General features: G+C 43.4%; 1 protein-coding gene and 1 long non-coding RNA gene across 10 annotated transcripts in view; one reads left to right on the forward strand and one right to left on the reverse strand.

Annotated features, from left to right (window-relative positions):
• The window catches only part of LOC138747020 (uncharacterized), an 82,820-nt gene extending 70,859 nt beyond the window's left edge, over positions 1 to 11,961 (forward strand). For 3 of the 5 annotated variants that reach the window (XR_011347240.1, XR_011347244.1, XR_011347241.1), the window contains one exon: positions 9,087 to 11,961. This is a non-coding gene — a long non-coding RNA (uncharacterized lncRNA). Of the gene's footprint in view, positions 1 to 4,108; positions 4,352 to 8,197; positions 8,774 to 9,086 lie in introns of those variants that run through there. The other 2 variants (XR_011347243.1, XR_011347242.1) reach the window with 2 other exon arrangements.
• card11 (caspase recruitment domain family, member 11) overlaps positions 1 to 16,630 on the reverse strand; it is a 286,003-nt gene that overhangs the window by 23,862 nt on the left and 245,511 nt on the right. For all 5 annotated transcript variants that reach the window (XR_011347238.1, XR_011347237.1, XM_069905859.1 and 2 more), the window contains exons 20-22: positions 5,650 to 5,782; positions 4,098 to 4,277; positions 2,056 to 2,180 (exon numbers count right to left, since the gene is read on the reverse strand). Coding sequence is in view for 3 of the 5 variants with exons in the window: in XM_069905859.1 (XP_069761960.1) it covers positions 2,056 to 2,180; positions 4,098 to 4,277; positions 5,650 to 5,782 (438 nt within the window). In the remaining 2 variants the exon portion in view is untranslated. The remainder of the gene's footprint in view (positions 1 to 2,055; positions 2,181 to 4,097; positions 4,278 to 5,649; positions 5,783 to 16,630) is intronic.

Raw genomic sequence — 16,630 nt, forward strand, 5'->3', positions numbered from 1 at the left:
AGACCAATATCTTTGCTAAACACAGATTATAAGATAATAGCTAAACTATTAGCAAACAGATTAGCAGAACAGGTACCGAAAATGGTAAATTTAGACCAAACTGGATTTATCAAAAAAAGACGCACAACAGACAATATTTGTAAATTTATTAACTTAATTCATGCAGTAGAAGGAAATAAAGCACCTACAGTAGCAGTTGCTTTAGACGCAGAGAAGGCCTTCGACAGAGTAGAATGGAATTATTTGTTCAAAATATTGCAAAAATTCAGTTTACCGGAGAAGTATATTAATTGGATTAAAGCATTATATAAGGGACCGTTAGCGAAAGTGACAGTAAATGGACATGTATCAAAGCAATTTAACTTAAGCATGTCAACGCGGCAGGGATGCCCACTATCACCTTTATTGTTTGCGCTAGCTATAGAACCACTAGCAGAATTGATAAGAATAGATAATAATATAAAAGGAATAAAAATAAAAGACAGGGAATATAAAATCAGTCTATTTGCAGATGATGTTATAGTGTACTTAACAGAACCAGAACTATCAATAAAAGAATTATATAAGAAATTGAAGGAATATGGAGAAGTGTCGGGTTACAAGATAAACGTAAATAAAAGTGAAGCAATGCCTATGAATAATGCAGATTTCTCAAAATTTAAGAAGGAATCTCCATTCAGATGGCAAATGCAGGCAATAAGATACCTAGGGGTACAAATAAACAAAAATCTAGGCCAATTATATAAACTCAATTACAATCCACTAATGAAAAAAATTACAGGACGATTTAGAGCATTGGAAAGATCTACCACTAACACTGATAGGAAGGATAAACTGTATTAAAATGAACATTTTTCCAAGGATACTATACTTATTTTAGGCATTGCCAATACAACTGACAGAAAAATTCTTCAAAGAGTTAAAGAAAATTATAAGGAAATTTCTATGGAGAGGGGGGAAACCGAGGATAGCACTACATAAATTAACAGAATGGTATAAACAAGGAGGCTTACAATTGCCAAACTTCAAAAATTATTATAGAGCCACACAATTAAGATACCTATAGGGAAAAACCAGACTGGACGAGATTAGAATTAGATAAAATAGGGGAAAAGATACCTGAACACATATAAATGGGACGAAAAATTGGTACAACATAGAACTTCTCCAGTATTACATCATCTCCTCAATATTTGGAAGAAGATTCATGTAGAAAGAAATAAAACAAATTATCAATTACCAAAACTAATATTGACGCAAAATAAGCTACTCCCTTTTACAATAGACAACCTTTCCTTTAGAAAATGGGAAAAAAAAGGGATTAAAAGAATAGAAAATTGTTTTTCAGGAAGTAGATTCTTATCCTTTGAACAAATGAGAGAGAAGTATAATATAATATAACTGGAGATACAATAGCGAAAACCTACCGGGGACAAACATTACCTAAGTTGATGGAAGGAGAAGGAAAGAAAAGAATGGACTCAGTAGAATTTCTGGTGTATTTTTGTTGAATGACAACATTGACTGACTGGCTTAATGCAACCTAGATAGTATACCTAAAATGGATGAGGGGGGGGGGGGGTGGGGGGGGTGGCTTGGGAGGAGGGAGGGGGGGGAGAAAAAGTCACTGTATATGTGTGAAAAAGAAAAAGTGTATATCATGGCTAATGTGATTTATGGTGTGAAAAATAAAAAATTAAAAAAAAAGAGAAAGAATTTGGGGAGAAGAGATGATGAAAATTTACCCCTCTCCCTCCCTTAATCAATTTGTTTTGATAGTTAATATAAATGGCAGGAGAGTGAAGTTGGCAGTAGCTCAAGCTGGGTAATAATGACTCCACAGCTCTCCCCATTTAGTACCTCCTCATTTGCCTGGAATATCTGCTCATTTGCTGTTTCCTGATGGGTGTCACTCAATTGTAGCAGTAAGGTTGTGAAGCAAGGGGACTACTTTGTTCCAGTTATGTCTTGAAAGATGCTGGGATGTTGTGTCACTGAACTAAAATAAAAACTTCCTTTGTAACCCACATTATAAAAAGAAAACATGTCCTTTACCTTGGCAGTTACTGCTTTGATGTTGGCAGGCATAATACATTCGAAGGCATTTAAATGCTTTTCTCGGGAGAAAAGAATTGGCTCAGACTTCTGTTTCTGTAAATATTCTTCTTTGTTTAAAATATCTGAAAGGCAAATACTGAAGTTGATAAAATAATCCAAAGCTGTTTAAACACAAGGTTTTTGGATCTCTTTGCATAATACTGTGAGGTCATCTAGATTCCAAGAGTGATTTAATTTCGGATTTGCAGCATCTGCATTATTTTTTCTTCTGTAGACCACTGGCGGGATAAGGTAACCAGATAGCTTGTCTGACACCTGGACCTGCTATGCTGTGTGTGTTCACGCTCCCTCTGAATGTTGGAGGTGTGATTTATGATGGTGTATTTGAAAGGGAATCTGTGGGGGGGGGGGGAAATCCAATTAAACCATACAGAAGTTAAATTTCAACAAAATGATCAAGGGACAGTGTTCTTGCAGCCACAGATATGTGTGTCTGATTCCAGAATTTGCAATCCTTGCAAATTCAAAAGGAAATATCAGGTACATGTGAAAATAGGATAAAGTTTACTTTTTCAGAAACAAAAATCAGCACATTGCAATCTTTCAGTACAACTACAGTGAGTGCCCTTGAGAGCCCAGATGCCTCCAAGTCTTCATTATAGCTTCCAGGCAATGAACGGCCTCTGGAGTAAATAAACTAACATGTTACAACTGAATATCATGGAAGTTGAGCTTTACTTGACTAATGAGGGCAAAAAATAAACACGAATCTCTCATCATTGTATTTCTAAACAAGTTCTCGTCATTCCCAAAGATGGGTAAATTTGTTAATAGTTTATTGAAAGTGTGAATATGTTAGTCATTTAATCATAGCTTTGATCTGAATATTTACTCGTAAATATGCTTGAACAAAAGAAAAGGAATGGCTTTGCAACTATGTATTCAATTTCTTTTGAAAGTCACTAAAAAGTATAATTCGACCATCTTATTTTATATAGAACAGTATAACACAGTACAGCCCCTTCAGCCCATGATGTTGGAAACCAACTTCACAACAATCTAATTTTTTGCTCCATCACACCCAAAACCCTTTCACATCTATATGCCGATCTAAGAGTCTTTTGACAGTCCCAGTTGTAGCAGCCTCCTCCACCACCCTCATCAATGCATTCCAGGCACCCACCACTCTGTGTGTTGAAATAAAGTATTAAAAAAAATTACCTTTGACATCTCACCTAAACTTTCTTCTTCTCACCTTATACAAGTATACTCTGGTATTGTCGCCCCAGGAAAAAAGGTGCAGGCTATCCAATGCATTTCAAAATCTTATATTACCTCTATTAAAGTCAAAGAGAAAAGCCCTAGCTATGTCAATCTTGTTTCATATGACATGTTCTTCAATCAGGCAATATCCTGGTAAATCCCTACCTTCTGCAAAGCATCTACACCTTTCCTGCAATTAAGTGATTAAAAATGAACACAATTCTCCATGTGTGGTGTAACGAGAGTTTTTAAATAGAGCTTCAACATTACCTCAGCTCCTGAATGAAATCCTTGACTAATTAAAGTGGTGGCACAATTAGCGTCGCGGTTTGCGCCATTACAGCACCAAGAAATGGAGCTAGGGTTCAAATTCTGCGCTATCTGTAAGGAGTTTGCACATTCTTCCTGTGTCTGCATGGGTTTCCTCCCACTGCTCCAAAACATACCAGGGGTTGTAAGTCAATTAGGACCGAAAGGGCCTGTTATGTATTGTGTATGACTAAATTTAAATACACCATCCAAACTACCCTATCAACTCGTCAACCACTGACATAAGAGTCATGGAGCTATTATTCCCAGGATTCTTTGTTTCTCTTCTCAAACTTTTTTACCAATGGCTCAAAATCTGTTTCCCCTAGCTGTTGATCCTCTACCAGAGAAAACAATTCCTCCTCATTGACTTCTGGAAAGAAAATTGTCAGTAATATGATCTAGTGATCAGATTTCACCAACCAGTTATCCTGAAACATTTGTAGCCAAAAGCTGAGCCGCTTTACCTCTTTTGCAGATATCAAATTCCATGGCTTCTCCAGAATTCAGTAATTTCTGCACAAGCATTTTGGCTAGTGGGGTGGGCGAGAAAAGCACAGGACGCTTCCGCTGAGTATGGTATGGATGGACCAGACTGTATGGTATCAGGTTTAAATTCTTTTTTATGTCACTTTCTGGATCTACATCTTAAAAAAACAAAATAGAATTAACAGGGGAAAAATGGTTTACTTACAATAATCTTGCAATTTTTGTAAACAAGACTAAAATATGTCTCTGGTCGGGCAACATTTATGCTGCACTAAACCTTATTAAATGTGATGATGGTGGTCAACGTAATTCTGTTTGTGATGCATGAGTTGGCCGTTGTGCTTTATTACACTGCAAGAATGACTAAAATCTAGAAAAATTACTTTATGGAAAACACCGCACCAGAGACAAAAAATCTTGGCATTGTGTAGAAACTATCCTGCAATCACCTATAGGGGATTCTGGCAGGCACAACTCAATTGGCAATGGATATTCAGGAAACAGATCAGCTTCCTGTGGGGGAAAAGAAGACATGAACCACCTGAAAGCCTCAAGCTGTGTTTTTAACCTAAACTAGCCTGTCAGAAGGCAACCCTATGAAATGAGACCCGAGAGTGAGTGGCAACACTTTGGGGTCATCTTATTCTTCAGAAACAGTTAGCACATTCTTTGGGATGTTGCAGGTTTTGCATTGCACCTGTAAAGGTAAAAATGACTTTCATAGATGGACCAAAGAATACTATTTAAAAAAAATAAAACTAACTTCAAACCATTTGAACATCCTGAGATTGTGAAAAGCATTTCCAATATTCAAGTGAAAGCAGAAATTCATCACCACCTTCAGTGCATCAGCACAGCATTTGGACCAATGAGGAAAAGGGAATTGGAGGATCAGTTCTTCGGACAATAGGCCCAAAACCTAAATTTACTGGGCAGCAATGATGCCTGCTCTCCTGTAAAATATGGAGTCCTGGAATACCAACAACAGGGACCTCAAAGCACTGGAAAGATATCACCGTCTCTGCAAAGTTCTCCAAACTCTCTAGAAAATGTGAACCAGTGTCAGTTTCCCCTCCCAGAGACTGAAGTTATAATCGCCTACCAGTGTTGAGCAGGTGGTGGCATTCGTCTGCAGTAGACATAACTTCAAAATGAGCAATCTATTCTGTTTTGGTAAGAGATCATGAGGTGGACAGAGGAAAAGATTCAGGGACATGCTCAAAGCCTTTTGAATACGTTGAACATTGTACCTAGTTCTTGGACATATTTGACCCACAGCCACTCAAAATAGAGAAGGACAATTTTAGAGTGGTATTGAGCAAGCTGAGTCCATGCATGGGAGCAGAAAGAAATCATGTGTAAGCAGCAGAAAGCTCACAACTAGCAGCCCATTACTCAGGCTGACACTTCCTGCTCTGACGGTAATTCCCTCATCAGCCTCCTCAGAACCAGCACACTGAGTGAAATCAAGCCATTATCTGTCCTTAAAGATTGCCAAAGGAGATAATGCACGTTCATTCTTTCTCTTACCATCTTGCATCTCAGGTGAGAGTTTCAGTGTTTCGAAAGAGGCTTTCACGGGGCCAGATGGGGAGCTGGTGACAATTCGCACACGCTCGCTGCTGTTTAACCTTTTGTACTTGTTATCAGATCGGCTGACAAACTGCAAAGAGAAAAGGAAACAGGGCAAAAATCATATACAAAAGAAAATGTAGATGCTAGAAAACTGGGGCAATACACACAAACCCGAAACATTGACTATTTAGTCTCATCAATCAATCCTGTCTGACCCACCGAGTTCCTTCAATGTGTTGGCTGTTACTCGAAATGATTTATAAGACTGTAACAAGGATACCAATTGAACTAGCCTAATAATTTCCAAGAGCAGACTCATGATCAGAACTTGCTTCCTGCATAATGCAAAATATAACATACAAAATTAAAGACATTATATCATGGTAGGAGGTAATTTAGCCCACAAAGTGGAGGGTGAATTTATAATTCTGTTTATGCATTTCCTGTGTTGCATGAACTGCACACGTTAATGTTAAAACCTTGTTTTTATGACCTTTCATGAGCTCATCCGACCTCTTTGTAATCATGAGTAAAAGTCTGCACACACAGCCACTGAAGTAAAAAACTCACCAGGTCAAACAGTGTGGTTTATATAGCAAAGATACTTAACTGGCATTTCAGGGTTCAACCCTTCATCAAGGTATGTGCAAAATGGTGGGGAGTGGGGGGGGGGGGGGGCGTGGCAAGATGGCATAGAGATCAGACGTGTAATCCCTGCCCTCTCTGGTCAGACTTTTAAGTGCCCGTCTTTTAACCCTTTATTTTTAATTTTAAAACTTTAATTTTCAGTTTGATATTTTGGTGAGCTATTATGGCTGCTAATTTAAAAAAAACTAAGTCTCAGTCACAGAAGGAAATATAGTTTCAAAGTGCAGAAGAATTGGGGCCTAAACAACCTGGAACAGCCTTGGATCCGTTTTCAGCAATCCCCAAGCTTCAACGATCGCTGGTGGGGACAAAAGCTAAGGTAACAGTTACTCACCAGTCTCAAGATGTCGCTGGTTCGACCCGTTCTGTGGAAAAGGAGTGCGCTCCCAAGAAGTCGGGGACGAGCCTGGAGGCTTGCTACAAAGAACACCCCCGTTGGAAGAGAAGGGAGTGCGGAGGAAGAGGATTCTGACGGCAGACACACAGTCTGCAGCGATTATGGGCTTGGGTGGCGCTGTAATTGTGGAGAACTCCGTAATTTTATTAAAAAATGGTCTGTGGGGGTCATCGTTGGGTGTCCAAACTCCCAGCAAAACGACTAGAATGCTGCCTTTTGAAGAAGGTATGTGCAAAATGTTGGCAGGCACCCAAACAAAGTGCTGGGGGGGGGGGGGGTGATGGGCACAGGGAGGAGCACAGTCCCACAGGCAAGAGGTAATAGGTGGATAAGGGAGGGAGGGCACACCAGCAAACAAGGGGAAGGGGGGTTGCTCTGTGAATGGAGAGGGAAGGGGCGGAGAGCAGGAGGAAAGGAGACTGAGGGATTGGGAAAAGATTGTATTCCAACATATTTTACATAAAACCATTCAGGGTGTTATAAGGAATACAAAACAGGACTCTTATGCTGGCAGTCAGATAACACTCTCACCTATGATTCTTGGGCTCCTTGTCAAGTCTGTAGTTAATAGCAGAGTGCAACAAAATAAAATTGTCGGAGGACAATGAGGAGTACTTATCTCAATCAAAATGTAGATTTTACTGGCTAATACAGAGCTACTTGCAAGGGAGTTATTCAATAGGAAATACATCTGTGGTAAAGCAGTAAAAATTAATTAATTGCTATTTATTTCCATTTTTTTCCACATCTTCAGAGAGCTAGATTAAATCTCAACTGATCATGGTTCTCTTGATTGGTTATCATTAGATGCTGGATAGAGTTATATTGAATGCTAAGCCATAATTATTTATAAAATTAATCTAAAAGGTTGGTCAATTTTTAGCATCTCATAACCCACAGAATGCTCCAATATAATCTGTAGCCAATGCAGTACATTGTGAAGTGTATTTGCTCTTGTGGGACACAATGAAGTCAATTTAAATATTAAAAAAGCTCCAATAAGCAGCAATGAACTATCTTTCTCCTCAGTAATGTTGCTTGAGCTAAGTCAGGGCATTAGGAGTTAAGTACTGTAATTTCTAACCAATAAAATGCTCTTTACAATCATGGACATACCAGATTGACTAATCTTAAATCAAATCACTTGAAGTCAAGAGGGTTCATGTGTCATTTGCAATAGACAAAATACAATAATGTGGTTTTCTGTTCAACCTCTACATTAGCAGATATTGTGTTCAAAAAGTTTGTAGAAAGCAAGTGCTCACTACTAAATATGGTCTTTCAATGCACACTGCAAGAAAAACGTGAGTGAAATCTGAACAGGTAATAATGAATAGTTGAATATTCCTATAATCTCTCCCTGCTTTGGTGATTTTAATGAAAACATCTTTCAAAAATAATGGGCACCTTTCCACATAAACCCTTTTATTAAATGTGATATGAAAAATCTATTTTCAGATTTTCTGTTGGAAGTGACCTTCTTCAAGCAATTACCCATGATTTGATTTGACCTTTCAAATACAATTTACTGTACCGCTGTAATAATTCTTCAATGTAAATAAGCTGTCACTGTGAGACATGTGGCATTGATCTTTGGAGTATCTTGCAGGTGTTCAATAGTTGTGCCTTGTTGCATTACTAATGCTTGAGTGTGTCATGTCTCCTTTGCCAAAATGGGAAACTGTTTTTGGGTTTCAAAAATACTCTTTTGAATTGCTCAAATTGTAATTTCAATAATAAGGTACTTGCTAATAAATCCAATGTGGAATACATAAAATGACTATCTGCAGAGAATAACTGAACTGTGGAACTCACAACCACAAAGAGTGGTTAAGGATTAATTGCAGAGATGCATTTCAGATTGAAGTTGGATAATTGCGTGAGTGAGAAAAGGATGAGAGAGGCATGCCTATTAATAAAAAAATTAATTAAAAACACATGAAACTGCAAGTAATGAAAGATGTAAACATATGCTGCAAGAAAGAAGATGAATGCAACTTTTGAATGGTCAACAGAGCACTTAAAATGAATGACTGTGTTGAGCCCGGGAGGCTCTGTGATACAGTCCTTTGGGTACCGGAACTTTCCCCTCACAAAATTCACAAATCACTATCCAAAAATTTGAGATATTGAATAAAATTCACTCCCTCAGAATTCATATGGGGGAAAAAAGGACTAAATAATAAACAAAACTATATATATATATATATATATATATATATATATTTTTTTTTATAAAACACGTGCTTTTTGGAAAATTGTGATGGATCTTTTTCTGGGAACACAACACCTATCTCCCCATGTAGATCATCTGTATGCCAATTGGGTCTGGTCCTTTGTCTTACAGAACACCCTGGATTCGAAGGTGAGCCCAATGAGGAATTAAAGAACACACATGAATCTGACCTCCAGTGAGATCATGACCTCCAATGTTCAGCTCCACATGTTAAGGAATTGCTGCAGCTACCTGATATTTTTCTATTGATCTGTAGACATGCTCTGGACTACTGTCTTGGACAGAATAGTATGGAAACTAGTGATGCCTAAAAAATGGGATTATGTTTTACTGGTATCTTCAGCGCTATGTAATTCAGATTGATTTGACCTGGAAGAAATAACATTAGCCATTATTTCTGCTTGAAATTGCACCAGTCAAGAAATTGGACAGTGACCTCTGGTCAACTGCCACCTGAGACTGTACAGTTTTCCCAGTATTCGGTGCACACATATTGACCTCAATCTTCTGGAGGAACTCAGCAATCAAGCTGCATGAGTGGGAGAAAAAGAATGGTTGACATATTGAGGTGAAACATGACAGACAGAGGGAGAGTACTGGGCTGATGCCAGACAGAGGCAAGAAACACAGAGGTCAGGTGGAGGAAGATGAGACAGTTGGGGGATGGCAGACAATTAGAAGATAAAAGCTGCCAGTGTTGGAATCTGATTAGTAGACGGGAGCATGATCATATAAAGAGAGATTAGAATCTAGTCCCTTACTGGTTCTCAACCAGTAGGCCCACTGGTTGGCCAATCATGTCACCATGTGGATCATTAAAAATGTTAAATAAATGCATTAAATTAGATAAAAATGTGTTTCTTACAGAGCTGCCTTTGACTTGAAAATATTGCTCAACCATTGCCAAGGTATGTTAGGCCACACTCCAGGTGGCCTTAGACTGAAAAAGTTGAGAATCACTGGCTTGATGGAATTAATGTGGGGGGATGGGTGGGTGTGGAGGTGAGCATTTGTTTTCTCCCACTGATGCTTCTTGACCCACTGAGTTCTCCCAGAAGATTGTGTTTGGCTTGAGAATCCAGCATCTGCAATGTAGACTTCAACCACTTGTAATTTGAGCTCTCAAGCCCAGAAATGATTTGTTGAATTGTATTTTAAAAAAAACAAGTAGCACAAGTGCCATGTTCTTTACTTATGGGGTGGCACAGTTAGCATAGTGGATAACGCAACACGATTACAGTGTCAGCGATTGGAACTGGATTCGAATCCTGCGCTGTCTGTAAGGAGTTTATACGTTCTCCCTGTGTCTGCGGGCTCCGGTTTCCTTCCACCATTCGAAATGTACTGGGGGTTGTAGGTTAAATGGCTGTAATTGGGCCACATGGGCTCATGGGCCAAAAGGGCTGCCTGCCGCCGCTGCCAACCAGTGACCCACCACTGCTGCCGACCAGGGACATGCTACACTCGCTGCCGCTACAACTGGGGACACGCTGGTGACCGGGGACACGCCGCTGCTACCGACCCGGTACCGACCACCTGACTGACTGGCCCACCGCTGACAGCAAGCAGCGACCCCCAACGCTTACTGTTGGCTGGCCGACACCCCCAGCAGGCAGCTACACCATGTCTAAAGTTGAGTATTAAAATTAAGTGTCACACTGTCATAATTGGACAACTTCAAATGTCATCTGTAAAACTCACTAGAAACCACTTCTCTGCATTCTGGTGCTCAGTTTATGCTCAAACTGAAAATTGCAACAAAAGTGAATGTTTAAAATAATTTGGACAGGGATTTGAACAGGAAAATCATAGAGGGATGTGGGCCTAGTGTGGGCAAATGGGTTAGGTATCATGGTCAGCAAAGATGACGTGCAGCAAAAGGGTCCATTTCTCTGGTTAGCATTTCTATAATTTCATATTCAAAGTGGTGAAAGGAAGCAGGAGTACAATGCAGCTATTCCCACGAGGACTCACGTGGGTCATAATTCATCACACTCTCTGAGGTAGAAACCAAGCTAACTATGGATTATATTTGTTATTTCCCTAATTTAACAATCTATTGGCAACAACAGTGTATATGTGTGATAGTACAGATTCTATCACCAATGTGTACATGGACAGATTGTAGTGTCGGATGACTGTGATAGGCTGAGAGCGTAGGTCTTAAAGGATTGCTCCTAGCCAGACCAGGTCATTCTGGACTGGTCGACCTACATGTGATATGCTCCAGTCTTTTAGTTAATAAGAGCCTTGGTTTGGATCAGCAAGCCTTTCATTCTTTTGACACGCTCTACAATTGTATTAACTAAAAAGTTTTGAAGGGATGGCGCTTATGCTACGGCTGGAACGCCTCGACATCGACCCACAGTCAGCTACAGCCTTGAATGACTTTAAGCACTGGGTGAGATGCTTCAAAACATACTTACAGCTCTCTGACCCTGCCATGATGGAGGACAGCCATCGACTACTAATATTGATGACTATGGTGTCTCCGAGAGTCTACCAGAGCATCCAGGATGCGACCACTTAGGCACAGCCATGAAGGTGCTGAAAGAGCTCTACGAGCGACCGGTGAACAGGGTCTATGCTCGGTACAAACTTGCAACAAGGAGGCAACAACCCGGTGAGTCCTGTCGAACTTATATTCAAGCACTAAGGGCAATGGGCAGAGACTGTGCCTGCACAGACAAGCCGGGGTTCGATCGAATGAGGTGAGGCAGTGCCTGCTAGAACATGGGGGAGAAAACCTAGAGGACGTGATCTGGATCACAAAGACAATGGAGGATGCGGTCTTAAGTATGGACGTGTACTCTTGGGGCTGGACCCCACGCTCTGGTGTGAGTAGGATGCCCTGCCTCTACCCTACTACTCCCCAGCACACCGACAGCCTGTCGGCTGCCGCTACACTGCCCTATGCGACCCCAAAGTGTTATTTCTGCGGGAGGAACAAGCACAGCAGGTACCAGTGCCCGGCGAGAAAAGCCAGGTGCCAGAAGTGCCTTAAAAATGGCCACTTTGCTGTAGTCTATCACTCCAAAGTGGCTGCCGTCAAACACAGTAATTCGTGTGAAGCCAAACCGCCACCCTCCTATTCAAACACTTCTTCCTCAGAGCTCTCCTCCAATGAGAACGAGGGCTCCACTGCACGGCAGTGCCTGACATCACGGGGCAGACGCCGAGCGCGGAAGGTACAACCCACCCTTGACGCAATGACGTTCACCCTCCCTCACGAAACAATGTCCGACCAGCCCTGACCTCAATGGCCGCCGCCACTGCCAACCAGGGACCCGCCGCTGCCATCACCGCTGAGCCCACTGCCGATGCTGCTGACCAGGGACCCGCCGCCGCTGCCAACCAGTGACCCACCACTGCTGCCGACCAGGGACATGCTACACTCGCTGCCGCTACAACTGGGGACACGCTGGTGACCGGGGACACGCCGCTGCTACCGACCCGGTACCGACCACCTGACTGACTGGCCCACCGCTGACAGCAAGCAGCGACCCCCAACGCTTACTGTTGGCTGGCCGACACCCCCAGCAGGCAGCTACACCAACTCCTCGATGCTGTCTCTTCAGGCCCAACTGTTTGAGTGACGTCATCACGAACACATTGCATGACATCATCATGCAGGACTCCACAGTTCCCCTTACAAGTCACTGCATCAATAACCCTAAACTAGGACTGCCCCCATCCCCTCACAAAAGCAACGGAACTGATAAAAGTGCATGGACACTATACCAATTGCTTATTTGACTCGGGGTCAACTGACAGTTTTATCCGCCCAGACCTGGCCCACCGTTGCGGACTGGCTATTCTCCCCATTGCCCAGAGGATTTTATTGACGACCAGATCACACTCAACTGGGGTAAAGGGGTACTGCGTGGCAACCCTGAAAGTCCAGGGCATCATGTTCACAGACTTCAAACTATTAGTCCTTCCCCAATTGTGCACCCCTGCATTGCTGGGACTGGATTTTAGTGCCACTTTCAAATCATTTCCCTGCACTCATGCTCCATTCTCTGTCTGTAACCACTCTACCACGGAAGCCACCTGCCAGCGGCAGCCCGAGTCACCCGCCACGCACCCCGGGGCCTCACCTATAGCCTCTCCACCCTCCGAGTTGCTCCACCAGCGCTCTTCGCAAACCTCACCCCTGGCTGGAAGCCTGTGGCCACCAAAAAGCAGAAATATAGTTACGTACACAGGAAATTTATCACAAGCGAGGTGCGCAGACTGCTGGACGAGGGTATTATCGAACCTAGCTCGAGTCCCTGGAGGGCCCAGGTGGTGGTTGTTAAAAACGGGGAGAAGCTGTGAATGGTGGTTGACTACAGCCAGACAATCAACCGCTTCACGCTTCTGGATGCATACCCACTTCCACGGATCACGGATGTGGTGAATCAGATCGCCCAATACTGTATTCTCCACCATTGACTTACGTTGGGCCTATCACCAGCTCCCGATCCGCCGAGAAGACCGATCTTTCACGGCCTTCGAAGCGAATGGGCAGCTGTATCAATTCCTCAGAGTACCCTTTGGGGTCACAAGTGGCGTTGTGGTCTCTTTGGTGTCACAAGTGGCGTTGTGGTCTCTTTGGTATCACAAGTGGCGTTGTGGTCTTTCAGTGGGAAATGGACCAGATGGTGGACCAGAATGGGCTGACTGCTACTTTCCCATATCTGGACAATGTCACCATTTGCGGCCATGACACGGAGCATCATGATGCCAACCTTGATAAATTTTTTCAGATTCAATTCGGCTGAACTTGACCTACAATTTTGGCAAGTGTGTCTTCTGGACCAATCGGCTCACAATTCTAGGTTGCGTGATGGAGAGCGTCCCCTCATGGACTTGCCCCCCCCCCACACCCAAAAGCCACTCAGATGCTGCCTGGGCTTTTTCTCCTATTATGCCCAATGGGTTCCACACTATGCTGACATGGCACGGCCACTCACCAAGACCACCTCCTTCCCGCTGTCAACTGAAGCCAGAGTGGCCTTTGACTGCATCAAATCGGACATCGCTGCTGTAACACTGCACGCCATCGACGAGTCCATCCCATTCCAAGTCGAGAGCGATGCATCCAACTTTGCCCTGACAGCCACTTTGAACCAGGCCGGCCAGCCGGTAGCCTTCTTCTCCAGAACCCTCCAGGGTCCTGAGAGCGAACACTCCTTTTCGAAAAAGAGGCCCAGGCTATAGTCGAAGCAGTATGTCATTGGAGACACTACCTCACTGGCAGGCGCTTTACACTGCTGACTGACCAACACCCGGTCTCCTTCATGTTTAGCAATACCCAGCGAAGTAAGATCAAGAATGACAAAATCGCCAAGTGGAGAATCGAACTCTCTATCTTTAATTATGACATACTGTATTGGCCTGGTAAACTCAATGACCAGCCAGATGCGCTCTCCAGGGGGATTTGCGCCAACATACAACTGGACAGGCTGCAGAAACTCCACGAGGAGCTCTGTCATCCAGAGGTCACTAGGCACTTTGTCAAAGCTTGCAACCTGCCCTACATGGTCGAGGAGATTCGCTCCATGACCTGAGCCTGCCCAGTGTGCACTGAGTGCAAGGCCCACTTCTTCCGTCCGGAGAACACCCACGTCATCAAAGCCACCCGCCCCTTTGAGCATCTCAGCGTGGACTTCAAGGGGCCCTACCGTCGACCAACCGTAATACCTACATCCTTATGGCCATCGACGAATACTCGCGCTTCCTGTTCGCTGTGCCCTGCTCAGACATGACCCCCTCCTCAGACATAGAGGCCCTGCACAGCACCTTCGCCATCTTCGGGTACCCCAGTTACATCTACAGTGACAGGGGGTCCTCGTTTATGAGCACAGAGCTGCGGCAGTACCTTCTGGAGCGTGGTATTGCTTTAAGCAGGACCACCAGCTATAACCCACAAGGTAATGGGCAAGTCGAAAGAGAGAATGCCACCATCTGGAAAGTGGTTACGCTTGCACTCCAGTCCAAAGGTCTCCCCACCTCTTGCTCACTAGTGCCCGACACTCCATCCGCTCCCTCCTATGCATGACGACCAATGCCACCCCCCCATGAAAGGATGTTCTCTTTCCCAAGGAAATCTGAATTGGGAACAACCATAATGGCGTGGCTCACGGTCCCCAGGCCGGTCCTCCTACGATGCCACATCCAGTACTCAAAGAACGACCCCTTGGTTGACTGAGTGACTCTGCTCCATGCGAATCTGCATTATGCCTCCATTAAGTACCCAGACGGGCGGGAGGACACAATCTCAGTAAGGGTCCTAGCCTAAGCCGGTTCAGACGCAGCAGTGCTTCCAACCCAACCTCCCCCAAATCCTTCTCCCCTAGGTTGTGTGCTTGAACAGAGGGACCAGCGCAGGTCAGACTGTTGACAACGCCGTTGGGGAATTGACCTAAGCAGTGGTTGCACCCTACGAGCCTGCCAGTGACACGATTCCAGCGACCCCAATCCCAGCGGTCATGCTGGATGGTCAGGCCCCCTGACTGGTACAGCTCCTAACCTCCACCGGGCCCTTTTTTTCTTTTTCCTTTTTTACAGCCCTCCATCCACCCCAGGGTCAGTTCTCAAAGGGGTGAATGTGATAGTACAGGTTCTATCACCAATGTGTATATGTACAGATTGTAGTGTAGGATGACTGTGATTGGCTGAGAGCATAGCCACCCCTACTGGCAGGTCTTAAATGGTTGCTCCTAGCCAGACCAGGTCATTCTGGACTGGTCGACCTATGATATGCTCCAGTCTTTTAGTTAATAAAAGCCTTGGTTTGGATCAACAAGTCTTTGGTTCTTTCAACACACTCTACAATATGCACCCTGGAGAAAGCAAAATCCAGTTTCAAGGCAATAATGCTTTGAAGAAATCACAACATATTGGGGCACTTCAGGACTTGGTGAACAGAATGAAGATGTTTAAGAGGGAGAGCATTTTGATGACAGTAATAATTCAGTCGGATGTAGCATGGTTCATTTTAGAAAAAGAAGCTGGTAATCCAATGACTAACTCATCTCCTACCTCCTCAAAGCTTGCTCACTATCTACAAGGTTCAAGTCAGAAGTTTGACTGAATACTCTCCCTTTGCCTAGATAAGTGCAGCTTGAACAACACTCAAGAGGCTTGACACTGCGTGGGAGATAGCAGCCTGCTTGATAAGCAACCCACCAACAACTATTCACTCACTCAACCATCAATGCACACAATGTACTGCAGCAACTCACCAAGACTCCTTGGACAGCCTCTTACAATCCCATGACCTCTACCAGCTAGAAAAATAAGGACAGCAAAAGCATTGGAACATCAACCACTTGGAAGCATACAGAAGGGAGATAGATCAGCTAGTTGAGTGGTGTCACAACAATATTCTTACACTCAACATTAGCAAAACCAAGGAAAATGATTGTGGACTTCAGGAGGAAACTAGGAGAACACGGACCAGTCCTCATTAAGGGGTCAGCAGTGGAGAAAGTCAAGAACTTCAAATTTTTGAAGCCTCTATGTTGATGCACTCACAAAGAAGGCTCACTTTGTGAGGAGTTTCGGATTGCCACCAAAGACTCTAGGAAACTTCTACAGGTGTACTGGGAATAGCATTCTGGCCGATTGTATCACTGTCTGATGTGAAAGTGCTGACATGCAGGACA

The sequence above is a fragment of the Narcine bancroftii genome, chromosome 12, assembly GCF_036971445.1.
Source record: "Narcine bancroftii isolate sNarBan1 chromosome 12, sNarBan1.hap1, whole genome shotgun sequence".
NCBI classification, from domain to species: domain Eukaryota; kingdom Metazoa; phylum Chordata; class Chondrichthyes; order Torpediniformes; family Narcinidae; genus Narcine; species Narcine bancroftii.